Genomic DNA, 17,699 nt, shown 5'->3' on the forward strand with positions numbered 1-17,699 from the left:
AAAGCTGACCTGCTTTCAGGAAAAACAAGTTCCAAATATCTCTGAACAGAAGTCAGTCTCAGAGCAGTAATTACTGAGTGCAATTTTGGAGTAAATGCAGTAATCAATTAATATCTTTTTCCATCAGTGCATTATATTGTGTTGCCAAGGCTACAATAACTACAATAATAAGCAAATGGGATTTTGCATGCTCTGGTACCAAAGCTCTGGTATATAGAGACATGAGAGTTTTACCATAATAAGGTTATTACTAATTTAATTGGGCAGAAGGGTTAAAAATTATCTGACAGACAATAAAAGGGTTTCCCTCTCAGTTCTGCAAATACCTTCAGTAGTTCTGTTTCAGACTCCCCAGTAACTTTCACTTTCATTCTCTCATGTATGAGCACAACAGTGCAAAGTTTGGGTTACAACCACAGTGAAGGAAATGTTTACTATAATCACAGTTGTCAGTGGAAATTAAAAGCAAAAGTAATTCAAAGGAAAAAACTATTGGCAGAGTTTGTTTTCCCAGTACCTAAAAAAGTTTCCCATATGAAGCTCTTGCTGATGCTATTTTCACTTTATTCCTCATCTTAAAGCTTTTGCTGGAGTAATCTTTTCATATTAATTTTGATAACGTAAGCAAGTCCAAAATTATGTAAGTGATGACTAAAGGAGGGAAATTATAATAATCTGTGCAGGAGGAGGAAGAATTGGTTAGCATTATCATAGAATCATAGAATCATAGAATCATTGAAGAGTTTGGGTTGGAAAGGACCTTTTAAGGTCATCTAGTCCAACCCCCCTGCAATGAGCAGGGACATCTGCAACTAGATCAGGTTGCTCAGAGCCCCGTCCAACCTGACCTGGAATGTTTCCAGGGATGGGGCATCTACCACCTCTCTGGGCAACCTGTGCCAGGGTTTCACCACCCTCATTGTCAAAATTTTCTTCCTTAGATCTAGTCTAAATCTGCCCTCTTTTAGTTTAAAACCATTACCCCTTGTCCTGTCACAACAGGCCCTGCTAAAAAGTCTGTCCCCATCTTTCTCCTAAGCCCCTTTCAGTCCTGTCAGGCTGAGTAAGGTCTCCCCGGAGCCTTCTCTTCTCCAGGCTGAACAACCCCAACTCTCTCAGCCTGTCCTCATATGAGAGGTGTTCCATCCCTCTGATCATTTTTGTGTCCCTCCTCTGGACCTGCAAGAAATGGGAATAGATCCTGACAAAGGGTATTTAATCACCATCTCAAGATGAACAGCCTAATAGAGAACAGTGAGCTCAAAGCAGCAGCAGCATAGCCTCTCACTGGTGGTAATAAAAGCATATCTGAGAGAGATAAGCAACATAAATTCCGTAAAAAATACACTTTCTTTAGACATCACATTGAAGGGGTCTGAAATAACAACAGATAGCAAGAAATTGTCCCTTCACATCTTTTTTTTATGGGCAGTTGGAGATTTGCTTTGTCTTGTTTTTGGCTGATAATGTGTGTTTAATTTAAAAAGAGGAACGATTCCAATAAAAAAAAGACATTTCCTATGGGAAAAAATATGACCTATTCCAAATATCTGAAAAAACATGCTTCTCACAAGTTCTGCAAAAAGGAACAGATTAGTACACGTTCAATAAACATGTTTTGTGAACATTTTTTTGTATTTGACCTTTGGGCTATGTTATTTCCCTTCGCATCTTGGATAAGCAGGTGGCCTGGACAGTGCATTCTTTTATATTTTATTACTACTTTTACCAGCAGAGCTAAAAGAAAAATCTTACTGTTGACCATTTTTTCCCCCACTTCTGCTTTATTTTTGCCTCACTCAGTTTGTCTCACTTATGCCGGTCAGTGCTCCATGTTACTCCCAGCCAAACTCTCCATGTTTATCTCTAAGTAAAACGTATATAGAACAGTATCTATCTGAGCTAGTAAATAACACTTTGGTAATGACCAATCACTGAAATGAAGCCACAGAAAGGGAATGGACAGGATTTTCGCTTCTTTTCTCTACAGTGTCTTTTATTCATCCATCAGCTGGATGCTTCTGTGCTAAGTCCTTAATACTGGAAGAGCTGTGAATTATGGGTTTTTTATAGGCAAGATTGTCCTAACAGAGCTACTACTGACTTAGCATGGATGATGAAGTGGGGAGCTAGTGGGCTGCAGAGGTCTGGAATCATACCAATTGTTTCTGTTCATACAGGGAGCATCAAAGGAATTTGTCTTTCTGCCTCTCCTATCAGTCCTCCATGGTCCTAGCCATGTTCACAGCTCATGTATAGCTCCAGGTTTTACTTGCAATTTTGTCATAACCTAAAGTCATAAAGTACCTAAGAGCTCCTAGGAATGGCCATCCAAGGAAGCTGTAGATTTTAGGGTGTTTTTTCCTTTATTATTTTGTAAATTTATTATCTCAGAAACACATGAAATGCATCGGAATCCTTGCTTCCTACTCTTGAGGGAGTTTTGTATAAAATATGTTGATTTTTGTCAGTCCTCTCCAAAGATCTTCCTCTCTTGCTTGTACTTTCTCCCTGCCCATCCCATTTTTTCATTTTTTCTTCTAGAAACAATTCTTTAATTATAAAGAAACAAGAGAAGAGCAGCAGCCATTTTGGAAACATTTTGCCATCTGAATTCTTTAGGGGTTTCCTTGTTGCACCTCGTCAGCTTATCTGCCACATCACAGAGACCCTTTTCAGTGTAAGTAAAACAAAGGATTTCAAATCACTGTGGCTTAGACTCCTTGTGTCCCAAAAGGGACACTTATAAATAAATTAAAAAAAGAACATCCAGAATTAAAATCGAGTGAAGATCTTTATTTCTTGGCTAGGGAAAAAAACCACCTCTGGTAGATTGCATCAAATTGGACACTGCATGTGTTTTTTTTCTTGTCAGCTTCTTATTTTTGGAAAGGAGTTCAATAAAACAAAGCTTTTCCTTAGAAAATTCTTAAGCAAAAATTTTCTTGATCATCCTCTTGAAGAATATGAGGAATGCATATGATCAAAATTGGCATTAAGTACCCTGAAGACCTGCGACCAAAATAAAAAAAAATAGATCCATTTTATTTCTGCCAGTTAAGGGACCTGTTTGCTCTCAAGCTTTGTAATAGCTGTCTGTGCCATACCCATTGACCTTGCTGGCTTCTCTCGTAGTGGTTTTTTTGGGGAAAGATCTTCTTGCAGTAATGACACTGTCTACTGAGCGGGTGAATCAGACTTCCAGCGATATTTTGGAGGCTGACTGGAAGTTTCACAACAAACCAGCCATGGGGATACAGTAACATGATATCCAGCCAAGAACGCATCACCTACTGCTAAGTAAGTCTTATTACTGAGACCTTAGATTAGGGCTGTCTATTATTGCTTAGCCTAACTGTAAGCTGACTCATATCTGTCACCATGAGTAAAAATCCTGTGGTGTCTACTTCTACCATGCTGCTATGTATGTTTCTGAGCACTAGAAAGCAGATGACCTGGAGATCTTCTGCATATCTTTGCTGTCACCAATTGTCCTCTCCAATCTAACCTGGCATGGTACTCCTTGTGGTAAATGAGATCCTTCCATGGGATATGCTCCTTCACTTTCCTCCTGAGGACATGTTGCTAAACCCTTTTGTTAAGTTACAAAAAAACCAACCACACACACAAATTTTTTCCTGAAGAACTTTCTGCTGCTAAAAAATGTACATCTTTACCTCCTTCAATGGGCTCACTAGAGTTGGAGTCTACAAGAGAATAAGGACCTCTGAGCTGCATTTACTCTATTTTGATAAGGTGTAGCTTTTTGCCTAATAAAGGCTCTTGTAAACAGAGCATTGAAGTGATCTGCTGGTAACAACTAAAATGACTTTGCTGGATAGCAGAGCATTAAAATCAAAGTAAAAGCCAGGAGGGCTAAAGGACTTCCTATTTAGACATAACAATTCAAGACTGGTCTCCTGCTTTACTGAAGCAAAGCAAAAAAAAAAAAAAAAGATCTAAGTGAGATTTGGAACTTTATTGCCATTTACCAGCTGATTCCTTTCTGTGTAATTTATCAGGAGGAGAAAATCCGAAACGTGTCCTAGTCCTGCTACTAAGTAATATTTTCATAGGAAGTAAGCTGAGACATCAACATCATCCTCATCATGAGAAGGTAGAGGTAGAGCACTTCATCCATGATAATTAAAATACCATGGACACATAGCAGTGAATCTTTAAACAACACATGGGTCTAAAGCCCTGCTGTTTGTTACACAACCATAAGAAACAATTATAACTTCAGTCATCACAGCTATGCTACGACATAAAACTATTGCTTGGTGCCAAAACCTAGTCAGACAGTTGTATACCTCCAGCCATTTCAGGTGTTATTGAAAAATCTTCCCAAGAAATACAGTCCCTGGTTTAACAATATTGCATGCATGAAACTCATGCTCTCCTCAGCAAAACATGCAGTAAAAAGTCATATTTTCATTCCAAGCTTCCAAGAGGACTGGGCATAAGCAAGGAAAAGAGGCATTTGAAGAGCAGAAAATGCATTGATAGTTACCTTCATATAGTCATATATAAGAGAGTCTAAACTATGGAGGCTGTATCTTTCACATGCACCTAACGTTTATTGAAAGATTTCTTAATTCTTTTGTTGTTTTCTTCAGTGCAGCATCTCTTTCAAAGACATTTTGTTAACATTCCTTAATTGTTAGTGGAAAGGATACTGCTGCAACAATATATTTTTTCAAAGATAGTACAGATACTAGTGAAATATTAGAGCAATTTATTTGTGACATTCTTTGAGAAGGCTGAATATAAGGATTTTCTTGTTGTACCTTCTATGGGCCAAAAAAAAGGCCTGAATCACATTCACTGAATATTACACCTTAGAGCTACAGTGGTATAGAAAGGTCACCTTATCCATCTCTCTATGACTACTTTATGAGTGCAAGCTGCTTATAGTTTGAGGCAACCTTTGGTGCTATGTTTATTGGGTGTCTCTTGTATGAAACATTTTTAACAGAAGAGAGACTTAATGTAACTAAAACATACAGTTTTTATATTTCTCTTTCCCAAAACTAACTTATGAAACATACAGCCAGTGGCTGAAAATTTATTTTTTTTTTTTAAAGTTTTATTTTTGTAACTGCTGATAGGCTGGCTTTCCAATGAAACAAGATTTTTTCTGATATTTTTGACACTGTTACATGTATTAGAACTTCCCTTGGACCATCGAGCCACCTCCTTTCCAACAGAACAAATTACGTGAATCTAATAATGAGAGTCTCCTTCGGATTTTTCTAAGGCCTCACTCAATCAACGCTTCCTTGCCTTTAGTTGGGTTTATCCACAAAGAGAAGTTCACAGTAATTGAGCACGAAGTAAGCACGGGTCCTTCTATTAATTTCTTGGGCTTGGGAAGAAAGAAATGAGGGGTTATTTAGTTGTCAGGGAAAAATGTTTACATACTGGGATGAAGTCGGCTACAGATTATATGGCATGAAGAATGAAGGATGCCTTGAAGTATTTGCAACATAGCATTATTGAGACAAGCACTGTCCCAGTCCAGTCACCTGGGATTAAACTACAGCCTAATCCCATCTCTTAATTGTACTTTTTCATTTAGCCACCAGAAATGCTCTCTTTGGCTGACAAGTAGGACAGCTTCTGGCTCTCCTCTAGTGACCAGGAAAACTTTCTAGCCATGAAGTGGGGAAATAGGATCATTCTCTCGTTAAGCATACTTCCACCTCTTTCTAAAGAACTGCACACACAAACTGTTTCTGGTTTATCTGTGGGTGCATGTCTGTGCAGTGTGGCTCTAGACAGAAGCCTAAGTGAAAAAGGCAGAACCTAGAGAGTTGCAGAGCTAAATCTTTCTAAGAGGCTACAACACAAAGAGAAGGAACAACCACAGCTGACAACCACTTCTCCAAGCAGGTACCTGTGCTAGTGCTTTGTATCTGGTGGTTCCCAAAATTCTTCAGTAGGGACGATTTGCATCCTTTGGCCTCTTCAGCTGCACCTTCAGCCTCTTCATGCCAATCTGGAAGCCATTCATAGCCTGGATAGCAGCTTGGGCACTGGCAGGATTGTCAAAACTCACAAAACCTGTCAAAACATGAGGCAAGGTAGGGAGCTTAATGAGCTGAAGGAGGTCAAGGCACATACATGGAACGACAACTAAGAATGAACATCGGGAAGGCGGTGGGGGGGGGTGTGTGAGTGAGTAGGTAGGAGCGTGGGTGGGGAGGAAAGTGATGAGAGTATAGTTGCCAAAGGGAGACAAAGGGTAGGCGGAGATGTTACAAATCTTTGTCCCAGGATGCACTGCCTCACCTGAGTGCCAGTTTGGACACACGACTATAGGAAGCAGGGTGATCCAAATGCAGTTAGCACAACAGAAGAGCACAAACATGATTCGGGTCACATTTGGAGCTGAATCTTAGCAAAGGTGATGCACGGCCACAAGTCACATTCTTACTTTTTTCCCCTGCATGATGAGTGGGCTAAAACTTGAGACCCTCCTGCACTGACCAAGATAACCTTTCCTTTGTCTTCCAGTATTCACAATGAAAATAAATGCTATGCCTTCTGCTACTTCCTTATTATGGCAATATAAGAAAAATGTGAATTTAAGTTCTCCATTATGGTATTTATTAGCAAGAATAGTTTGATTGTTGACCAACTAAGCTATATGAAGCTTTATTAACTGGCAATTTCTGCAGACTTGACAGTTGACTATGCACTTAAAAAACATAAACACTGGTGCTTTCCTGACACGGTTGTTTCCATAAGTACTTTCATACATTGCCAGCAAATCGTCCAATCAGCCATTGAGTGCATCCAGCAGTAAAAACACCCATAGTAACTGAACATGGTACCTACAGGCCATCTAAAATGACAATCTTTGTCTCAGTGGAAGAGTGGCTGTCTGGGGATAAACAGAGTCTAGGTAAGTCAGAACCATGCAGATGAAATACATTTAATGCATTCAGCTTTGGGGAGGTTTTTTTGGTGTGTTTTTTCTTCTATTTTTTAGGTGAGCTCCAGGATTAGGCCTCATTCACTCAGAATTAACCTAGAGTGACCAGGACTTTGACATATTAGTGAGACAGGGGGCCAGCACATTGTACAAGAATTGCCTCTGCTACCTTTGCAAGAAATGTTCCTGTGTGCCAGTATTTCTGAACACAAACTCTGGTTATGCTAGCATGGACCAGCCTGCAGTCCAGACAAAGCCATCTCTTTTGCCAATCCTGAAGAGCTCTGGCAACACAAATAAACTCTAGGACCCCAGCATCTCTCAATAGACAGTTTGCGAGAGCCTCAAAAAGATAGCTTGAGCATTTGCTGCCAGGTATATACCTACTCCTGTGAACAGTACCAGGCAGGGCTTACATCCTTGGGCTGTGCTGTAATTGCATTCAGCAGCACCTCCTCCTTGGTCTAGTTACTCCTTGAAATTAAGTCTCACAGATGATACAGTCACTTGCATTTGAAAAAGGGAAATATACACATGCATACACATATATGTATATGCTCACTCTTGCATTAAGGCTGTACTCCTTGCCTTTGGCTAATAATAAAAGTTTACGAAAAGTCATAAAACTTATGATCTTAGTCTGGAAGTGAGACAATGGGTTTACTGAGTGTAGCACATATTGTTTTAATAGGGAGGCCAAGGAATAAAGAGGCGTCCCTCTTCGTCCTCCCGTCTTGAAGCTGAGGCTCCAAGTAACAAGATCTCCATGCAGTTTTCCTAATAGCCACCTGGATGAGGATGTACCAAATCTGCAGCTATGACAACATGAGCAAAAGTGTTCTCAAGCCTTACAGCACTCATCAAGCTCTAGACAGGAAATTGGAGCTGTTCAGCCATGTCAGGTGATGCACAATGACCAAGGTAAATACCTTAAGATTTCTGGAAACCCTTCTAGAGAAGGATTTTATAGTGTCATTAGAGACCTATCTTTAGAAAAATCATATAATTCACCTTTAAGTGGTCAGAACACGACCAGATTTGTAGGTCATATTGCCAAAAAAAGGGAGAAAACATGTTGCCTCTGAAGTAGCCAAAGAGCAGCTGGTCTTAGACATTAGATGCACCTCCTCCCTTTTACAACAATAAACATGCCTGGGGATGTTTATTCAAGAGGACTGAAGTTCATCTGGTAAAAGGGGTATAGTCTCACTATCTCTAGATTTTCTATGGATTAAATCACTGACAGTCTCACTAGAGCTGTGCCCTGGCCTGCAAGGAAGACCAAGAGCAGCCTGAGTTCTATTAAAAAGAGCATAGCTAGTAAATTAGGGAAGTGAAACTCTATTATTTTAGTCATCGCTTATTAGAACACACCTGGACATATAGTTTTGAGCACCCCTCCCCGCCAACATAAGCAAGACAGTGAGAAAGTGGAGTGAGTTCACCATAGGGCCGTCAGGCTGGACAAGGGCTGGAGCACTTGTCCTATGACAAGAAGAAGTCAGAAATAGTCTCTTCATGTCAGGGGAAGTACAGATTGGAGATTACAAAAAGGTTCTTCACTGAAAGGATGGTTGGTCCTTGGAATAAACTCCCCAGGGAAGTGGTCATGGCAGCAAGTCTGTCAGACCTCAAGGAGCATCTGAACGATGCTCTTAGTCATATGGATTAGTTTTAGGTAGTCCTGCAAGGAGTAGGGAGATGAATGCAATGATCCTTAATTGTCCCCTCCAACTTGACATACTCTATGATACTGTGACTGTATGATTCACAGGGGTGCATGGTGAGACAATGAGAAACAAGGGACATGACATAAACTGAAAAAAGAAAGGTCCAGACTGGATACAAGGAAAAGCTTTTTCACCTTGAAGGCCAGCAAGCATTGGAGCAGTTTGCCCAAATGCAAACCACTTGTTCAGTGGTTTTCATTGCAGACATAACTGCAGACATATTTGCTATTGCAGAAGTATATAGTACATATATAATGTACAACCCTATACATCTGTATATATTACTGATCAAAACTGGGGAGAGTATAAATGATGTTGAATTTGGGTGGCGATTTAAGATAGATGAAAGCAGAAATTCTTAAGAAAGGTATACCTATTCTTATGGGGATCTGCAGGTTTCTACTCTGATGATAATCTTTGAAGATATCAATATATACTATTTGAAGATGTTAATCTCATCTGTGGATTTTTTTCTGATTTTTGCTTTGCTTACTTGAAAAGGGAAGATATCACATGCACCAATACATTAAAACAATAAGGTTGTAAAATGAAGCATTCGAGTTAAAAATGCAAGAAATTGTTATCTATAAAATTTTAATTCTGTATTGTTTTGTGTAGGCATTAAGGCATTGCACATATTTCAGTATTTTTCTTTTTCATGGCATCCTTTTAATTACTGTAGACAATGAATAACATAACAGGGTGAGGAAAATGGCAATGTATCATACTCTTGAAAGTTTTGGAATGTAGACAGTAAACAAGGCAGGGAAAGGATGGTTTTGTAGTTGTACATCCAAACACTACCTTGGAGAACTGGAATTTATACCTATTTCTGCCATGAGATCCCAGTTATGCTGGGTATATCATATATCACAAAATTCCTTTAGAAAGATCTGCGAGGATACTTTTTTCACTAGGAAATAAAATACAGCAGGCTGTGAGTGCAAGTGGTACATCATGCCTTGTATCTACATGACTAAACTCTCTTATCCCTCAGAAGAGGATGGCCTTGTCTATACAGTTGTCAATGGACAAGTCCCTAGGCCTTGTCACTGTTGAGCCATGGCAAAGCAATGTCCAGCCGTAACTTAATTGTCATGGCCCAAATAGAACCAATGTCAAAGGAACATTAAAAAGATATGGAAAGTTATGGCACTGTCTTTGAGGAGATATGTGACACCTCTTTAATTTGTCAGTGAAAAATGAAGCTTTACTGTGTGTTCCTCTTGGTGCTTGGTGCATAACTGGAGATTTCACTGGCAGAAAGGCTGCTGACTCTACCTGCATCTGAAGGGAAGATAAACACAGCATGCCCTGCATTGTGTTAAATACTTTGAGAAAACAAGCAAACAGACTGATCATGATCATGGCATCTCAGATTAAGCATCTAAGATTAATCAAAAGTTTTGAATATCTTTATATGCCTCATCATCCCGCTGGTGAAATGAGGACACCAAGAGCACTCTAAGAATGCTCTTACTTAACTCTGTGGAATTCTCAAATGCTTTGCTGGGAAGGACCTTAGGAAAACAGATGAGGAAGTAATAATAAATTCATATTCATACCAGGGTTTGAATATTTTGCGGTAAGGAAGGCCTGAGGCCAAGCACAGAGCTGTGAGGATCTATTGAACAGCTGCTCAGTAATTAGCTACCTGACACTTAAAAATGCTGAAGACCAGTACTGTGCGCTGAACGACACTGGATAGACGGATATAAAGAAGGTGAAGATAGGTATGAGGGGGTGGATGGATGGTTGGATGGATTGATAGAGACTCGTCCATTCCATCCAGCTCGAATTCGCCTTGCATCAGAGAGATCTTGGGAAAAAAAAAAACAATAGATGTAATGCATAGCCAAATGTTGTTGGGGCTCTGCAATCTCACAAGAGCAGATGTGGTAAATCTGCTCACTGCAGATCAATGACCTTGAGTTCAGAAATGTGCCTGCCCTTTGGAGTGGTCATTTCTCACTTCTGAACAGGAATTTCTGGCCTGAATGAAAGTAGCACTACAGACCCTCCTCTGGCATTTCTACACACGAGGATATTTGCGTTTGAACCTATAATATGTGTGGAGAACATGTAGGACCGGATGGATTCATCTACTCTATTAATGTCAAAGGGTTTTTTAGAGGAGGTGGCAGCAGATAGCATGCTGTGTAGGCACAGCAGAGCCCTATCAGGTTCTTTTCCTAGGTCCCAGTGCTGATGGATTGATTTGAAGCCCAGAGCATTAAGTTTTTAATCTCTTTTAAAAGCCTCTTTTTTCTCTTTTCTTTCTTCTGGCATTAACTCTTAACATTGGTCATTTCTATTAGTCACAAAAGTGGCCACTCCCCCTTTGAAAGTAATGAAATGAGTAGCTGTAAAGACCCTGCAGTAATGAGTTCCTCCACCTAATTACCCCATGAATAAAAACATTTAAAATTATTGTGTAAGTGTGCATGTGAATAGGTAGGTACAAACATAGTAATAAATTAAAAATATTCTGGATGGAATGTGTCTATCAGTTGTGTGGAGAGATGGATTGAGCAGTGATAGACACATAGACAGATTGATAAATAGAACACATATTCTGCTAACATTCTTGTCTAATAAATGCTTAAGCTACAAAAGAAAGCAGAAGTCCCTTTGTACAATGTATAGATTCTCTTTAATGTGAGTTATTGGACACAGCTGTCCCTTTAACTGGAGAGCTGCAAACAGCTGTTCCTTATGCATACATGCTTGTTTGGTCTGAAGGTTTTGGTAAGTCAGTGCATAACTGACAGTTAGATTTATCTCCCCAATAAACAATCAACATTATAATAAAGGAAAACCATTTTCAGTGCACCTTGGAGAGCACATCAGAAACTAATATAAACAACAGATTAATTATCGTTTGTAAATGAATAGTGACTCACAGCCCTAAGACTTCTCCTGTTCCTCCTCCTCAATGCCTTCTCCGACAGAGTGCAATGGCTGGAGGCGTTGTGCAGTGAATTTGAGGAATAGCTCCTTCTCTTTCTTACTCACGTAATTCTTTCCTTACCAGCTGGAGAAGAGTCCCATCCTTACTGTGCAGACCTGAAGTTTCAGAGCCTGGCTGCTTTGGAGTATAACAAAGTGTATCTAGCAAATAATAAACTTTTTGCCTCTTTCCCCTGGGAGCCCTAAGCACCTCTCTAATGGTGTCCTCTTCCCCTCGGCTTCCTTTCAAACTAAGCTGGATACCTCATGACTCTCTCCTTGGCTGGCTGGCTGTGCCATGTCCTTCAGCATGGAGAGGCTCACAAAAGTAGTGCTGATCTGAACAGAAATAGCCCAGGGATCAGGCATGCTTAACGTGACTGGAAAATCATTCCCATATTGTGTCAATTCAGGCACTCAAATTAGTGACTTCTTCCATTACACTCTGAGCTTTGGTCTGTAGCTTGTAGCTATATGGGAATGACAATTAGATATTGTCCAGGGACCTGAAAAAATGTATTGCCACTAGATCACACAAAGTAAAAGATATGGCCTAATTCTATGGAATACAGGGAAAGGCTCAGGTAGATACTTTTCTTAGGAAATTTGAAATCACGTTAAAAGTAAAATTAAAAAAAAATCAAATTTAATCATAGTGCTAGTAACAGCAGAAAGCAGAGCTTCACTTCTCTCCCAAGTGATTTCTAATAAGTCTTCTATCTGGTCAGAGTCTTCCTAATTACCAAAAGAAGAATCAGAAAAGAAACGCCAAAAAAAACTTTGAGCTGATAAATAACTCTTCCCCATACACGGCTTCTGAAGCCCTGTGTAAAGGAGTCAGTGTCCCCCTACAAGAAGGGGAACCCGAGGCACACAGCTATGTTGAACTATAATTACCCATATGGGGCAGGAACAGGCGACTGGAATTTCTTACCCTTACAGCACATTACTCCTAGACCTGCTCATTTTGCTGGATGAAGTTAAGGACTTGTTTTATTGTTTGGGTTTCTTTTATTAAATAAGGAACTACCAGATTTGGCAGGGCATTTTGAAGGTACATTGTGAGCAAGTGCTGAACAATATTTTTCTGATATACCTCAGGATCCGTTATTCCACTCCTATGTCTTATGCACTTTAGACATGATCTGCAATGCCGCTGGTCACAGCTTTTCTGTGTCCTAGTCTCTTGATGCTGCTTCTTTCTGTTTCAGCTTCCAGGTATGTAGACCATCATGACCTGCCTGCTGCCTTGCATCTCCCACTCCACCTTTCTGTCACCACACTGCAGTCTTGAATTGTTACAGTGTTGTTTTTAATTACATGATACAAAGTCTACCTATCCCTCAGCCCTTATCCTGAGCTTCACTCCATCCTGTGTCCATTCCTCACTGCTTTTCTCACCTTTAAGCTCTCTCCTTTGGCTCCCCTGTTTCCTTTCATAAGCTAGGAGGCAGAAGAAATTTAGTGGGGCATAGAAATATTTAACAGTGAAGGCACTTAACTACTGTAACCCTCATCAGGTGATGTTATTGTTTCTCTTTTGGCATCTTCAGAGAAGACTGGAAGTTTTTTCCAAATGGGGTGCCCCACTAGCAACTTTCAAGTGGACTCCCTGCAGGCATCTGGAATGAAACTTGATGTCCATGTTGTACCCAGAGTCAAAGAAGATGTTCCATTTAAGCCATATAAATCTATGGTCCTAGGAAGCCCATGTAGTTTGCAGTGAAATTTAGAATGCTTCTTGCTATGTTTAATGTGGTACATTTCAAAAAGGGGTGGAACATCCTTCTGACAGTGTGAAATCCATCTGAAATGCATAGAAAGGGAGAAAAACATCCAGCAGTTGTGGTTGCTCACACCTGGGGTGTCCAACCATATCAAGCTGAGTGGAAGGAAACCACAGAATCTCTGTGGGCATAAGAGAGGTTCTTCACAGCTTCCTGGTGTCATTGTCCATGGAGAGAGAGCAAAGCTGCCACACCAGTAGGTATGGGGAACAGCCACATGTCAAGGAGATACATGTAGGGGATGGGGGGGCGGGGTGTAGCAGAACTGGCCTCACAGTGTCTGCTGCTCCATGGCATGCAAAGAGACAGCACATCCAGGTGCTCACTGCTCTCAGCAAGAAGTGACTGGAGGCATGACTTTACAAGTGCACCAGTAAAGCAATTCCTCTACCTTTAATTTATCTACCTCTTATTTGACACCTTGAGGCAATCATTTGCCATCTGCTGTTCCATCCACATCCTCGTTTTTCTAATTTCTGTCATTTCTTCCTGATTAATACTGCCCAAACGTATACTTCTCTCTCTTCTCTGTTAAAACATTTTCCTAGAACACGTCTCTCTCTGTATTTCACTAGTTTAACATCTTCAAATACCTTCTTAAAATGTGTCTTGTGCAACAACACTGAGTGCTCCTGAAATTAGGACTGCATTTTAGTGTTACCCTTTGAGAGAGGTAGAGCCATGTGTGGGCAGCGTGAAGAATGGCCACTCTCACATTGACTACTTGCCTTTTCAGATAAAATATTATCATTTTACTGGAGTTTCACTTTTATACAAAGTGGTCACATTTACATTATCTGTGTAACTGAGAGGAGAATTATCACCAAAACCATTGAGACCAGCACTTAGATGTATTTTATGTCCTCTGACATTGAGCATAACTACACACAGGAGAACTTACACACATGTAGTAGGAAGGTGAGAGATTGAGTGCAGTTTATGCCTTGTACAGAGACAAGATCCAGGATCTTGCAGAAGTTGACTGTCGCATCCTGTGCCTCTGTGCAATGCTTCCTAGATCAGATTGCTATGAAAATGGGAATCACTGTCTTAAAGGAGTATCCAACTAAGTCTAATTTTTTCCCTGACTGAGAATGAAAAAAGTACAGCCAGTCCCAGTAGGAGAAAGTGCATTGTAAGAGGCTAGAGCTATCAGGTGGGCATGGAGTGAAGGACAAGTGAGAGAGGAAAGAGGTCAGAACGCTGAAGAGCTGTGAAGGTGAAATCACTAATTCTGAATACGAGAAGGTGGACAAGGTAGCGCCTAAGGAGAAATGCAATGAGATGTTGATACGGTTGGTGTAATAGAGCCTCAGGCAATGGGGATAGACAGGGTATTGGTGAGTGGGAAGGAGAAGTGTGGTTTGCACTTGGCCATGTTACAGCTGCATCAGGATAGGGAGAAGATAAAAACCAGAGGTTACAAAAATCGTAAGGAACATCAAGGATTTGGGTCTAACCTGGATGTATGCAAGAGAAGGAAATTCAAAGGCAAAGAAGCCTTCGAATTTAAATTACTTTTTTCAGTGAGTAGTCAGGGGTTTTTTTCAGGCAGTCTTACACACCACAGCAAGCACTCCTGCTATGGAAATCAGTAGACATATTTTGAGCTCTTTCACATTTTATACATGAGACTGGTGTTTGCTGTAGCTTGCATTCCTCCTTACTCCTTGTCAGTCAGGAAGAGGTGGCCTCTGAACAGGGAAAGTCAAAGGCTTCATGACTACAGCGCCATTTCTTCAGCGCATGTAGGTGCTAGTGGTTCTCTGCAGGATCATGGACTCCAGAAACCAGGAGAAAGGTTTGTGTCTGAGCTTGCTTTCTTCCTAATGCTCCCGTGGCTGCCCTGCACTATCTTGCCACTAGTGGCCAAAGGAGATAACTTTGTGCTGGAAATGCAGGGGAGAATTCAGACCCAAACGGGAAGGAATAAAAGTCCTGTTTTGAGATGCTGTTCTACTGACTCAATTTGGGCCAGCTGATTACAGTACTTCAACTGTGAGACAGGAGCAGAAAATTAAGCATTTTCTGATCCCGTGGAAAAAACATGGTGACTTTTTTTTCCACAGACTTTTTAAAGTTTGTCTAAAGCAGGACTTCTTGACAATTTCTTGACAACCTGGGGCAAGACTCTGTTACAGCAATTTACTTGGATCTGCATAGCAGATACATTTTAAAAGGTCGTATAATGGTAGGATATCTTTCTGGGGCCAGAAAGAATTGTCCCCCCAGTCTACGAGTTGGAGAGGTCTACCTAGGTTAAAAAAGTGAAACAGAATGCAAAAGCTATGTTTTTAGCTGTTTTGAGAAATGTATAAGCAGAAAAATAAAAGATTTTTCCTGCTTTCAAAGTTAACAAAATCCCTTCTTTTCCTTTAGGAAAAAGTAGGGGTTTTTTTTAAATTTACTTTGTAAACAAAAAAATTAATGAGCTCCAGTGGACACAGAAAAACAAATGAAAGGCCTGACTTTCTTTAATACCCCTTATATTTTTACACTGCTTTAAAGTTGAATGTCAGCGGGGTGGCAGGTTTTGAAGCATAGCATGACAAATTATGTACCTGTACTTCTGCTATTTTTATCCTTCTGGAAGTGGCGTACATGGCAGCATAGTCAACATGTTTGAGAACAACAGTCACAGCAGGCACCAGCTCAAGTAAGTTAAAGCCAGAGAAAACTGGGTCATGACCCCTGGGACCCAAAACTGACTGGACATGGATATTTGTGTCTCAGAAGCTAATACAAGGTGAGTAGGATCCACTAGCAATCTCTAATTCCTGCTTTTGCTTGCCTGTGCACTTCAGTTGACACATACAAAGGCCACCTTCTTGCTTTCAGGCTGGAATAGCCCACCATTAGTTTTGGCGCTTACTTCATCAAGCAAGCTGCAGTTTAGTTTCTCCCAGTAAGACTCAGTGTTAAGAAAAATTTCTGCTAAAATCCCTCAATTCCTGCTCAGCTATCAACCACAATGTCACAGTATCTTGGAAGCTGCAATAAAGCCAGCCCCACAAGCCAGGTATGTGTTGCTATCATCATGAAAAACTGTAGCCAGAAAGCCTTTGAGCTAAGAGGAGATAAGTTGCATCACTGTGCAGAAGATACTTTCTCTTATGGACTTGGGTCTCACCTTTCTTCTTCCCACTTGTCAATATGTGGGGAACCAGGCTCGATAGTCCCCTAAATATTTCATTGCCAAAGGTCCATTTCTAAGCCATGGATACTCTTGAAGCATTAGTTTTCAATGTTACCTAGACCTGTGCTGGTCTGCTCATCTTGTTATGAGCTTTTATATGGTTAAAAGTCTAAAAAGCAGGTGAACTCTGGAGGGAATGGTGCTAATTTGTAATTTTTCATTTGAATTTCCCAACTGCCTATTCATACCAAAGTCTTTTGTCCTTCATTCCTCAAGTGCTTGAGAGTGCAGAAATCCTATGATTACTGGTGAAGGGGAACGCTGTGTCTCTCACATCAAGGGCCAGGTCTCCTCCAATCAAAGCAGAAAAATAGCCCATTCAGACCCTCTGTGAATTAGCAGGAGGAACTGTGCATAGAGAAGAGGCACAAAACTCTTGGAAGTATTCTCTGACATGCACCACAGCTAGCAAGGGATGAGGTAAGAGTTTTGGGAAGTGGGCTGTCCAGGAGGGGGAAGGGGAAGGAAGCATGGAAGGGAAGTATACTGTGGAGACTGAGAGTGGCTTTAAAATCAAATGAAACTGCAATTAAGTCTTAACTCTGGAAGTTTGCCTAAGAGACAGAGTCCGCATCACCTGTAACTAATAGGAAAAGCAACCCAATAGGCTGTCCTTCTCAGGGAAGGTGTACGAAGAGCTCTGGATCGCAGAGAACAAGAAATTGCACATCCTAGTGGTAGGCACATGGATGGGGGGGGTCCCCTGTCCACCAGGTGGGATGGGATCAAATGTGGCAGGGTCCCCATGCCCCTGCTCTGCTAGAAGGGACCCTTAACAACAACACCTTTGCAAACAGCAGTATCCCACTGTGACACCATGCACACATCCTCAAACAGCTGCAGGCTGGACAAGTCCCCCATTTCTTGGTGCAGCTCACTGTGTCTCAAACTGGTGGCTGACAGACAGCTGATCTTGTTCCCTTTCTATGCTCCAGCTGGTGGCGTTCAGACAGCAGTGAGGTCAGAGCTGTGTGAGCACAGTCCACATCTCAAACCCAGCCTCTTATCATGGCCTGTCAGCTGAGGCACAGTGTTAACTCAGTCTATCTGTATCTGCTGTGGTGCTGCTCAGGTCCAGTGGGCTAAGAGCACGGCTG

At 40.9% G+C, this 17,699-nt stretch overlaps 1 protein-coding gene across 1 annotated transcript in view; it reads right to left on the reverse strand.

Annotated features, from left to right (window-relative positions):
- Nucleotides 1-5,938: 5,938 nt before the first annotated feature.
- Nucleotides 5,939-17,699, reverse strand: part of CELF4 (CUGBP, Elav-like family member 4) — a gene marked incomplete at its 5' end in the record, with an annotated part of 32,445 nt that continues 20,684 nt past the window's right edge. Inside the window, one exon of the mRNA XM_010295206.1 lies at nt 5,939-6,066. Within this exon, the coding sequence (XP_010293508.1) occupies nt 5,939-6,066 (128 nt within the window). The remainder of the gene's footprint in view (nt 6,067-17,699) is intronic.

This window comes from Phaethon lepturus, unplaced genomic scaffold (genome assembly GCF_000687285.1).
Source record: "Phaethon lepturus isolate BGI_N335 unplaced genomic scaffold, ASM68728v1 scaffold9089, whole genome shotgun sequence".
NCBI lineage: Eukaryota > Metazoa > Chordata > Aves > Phaethontiformes > Phaethontidae > Phaethon > Phaethon lepturus.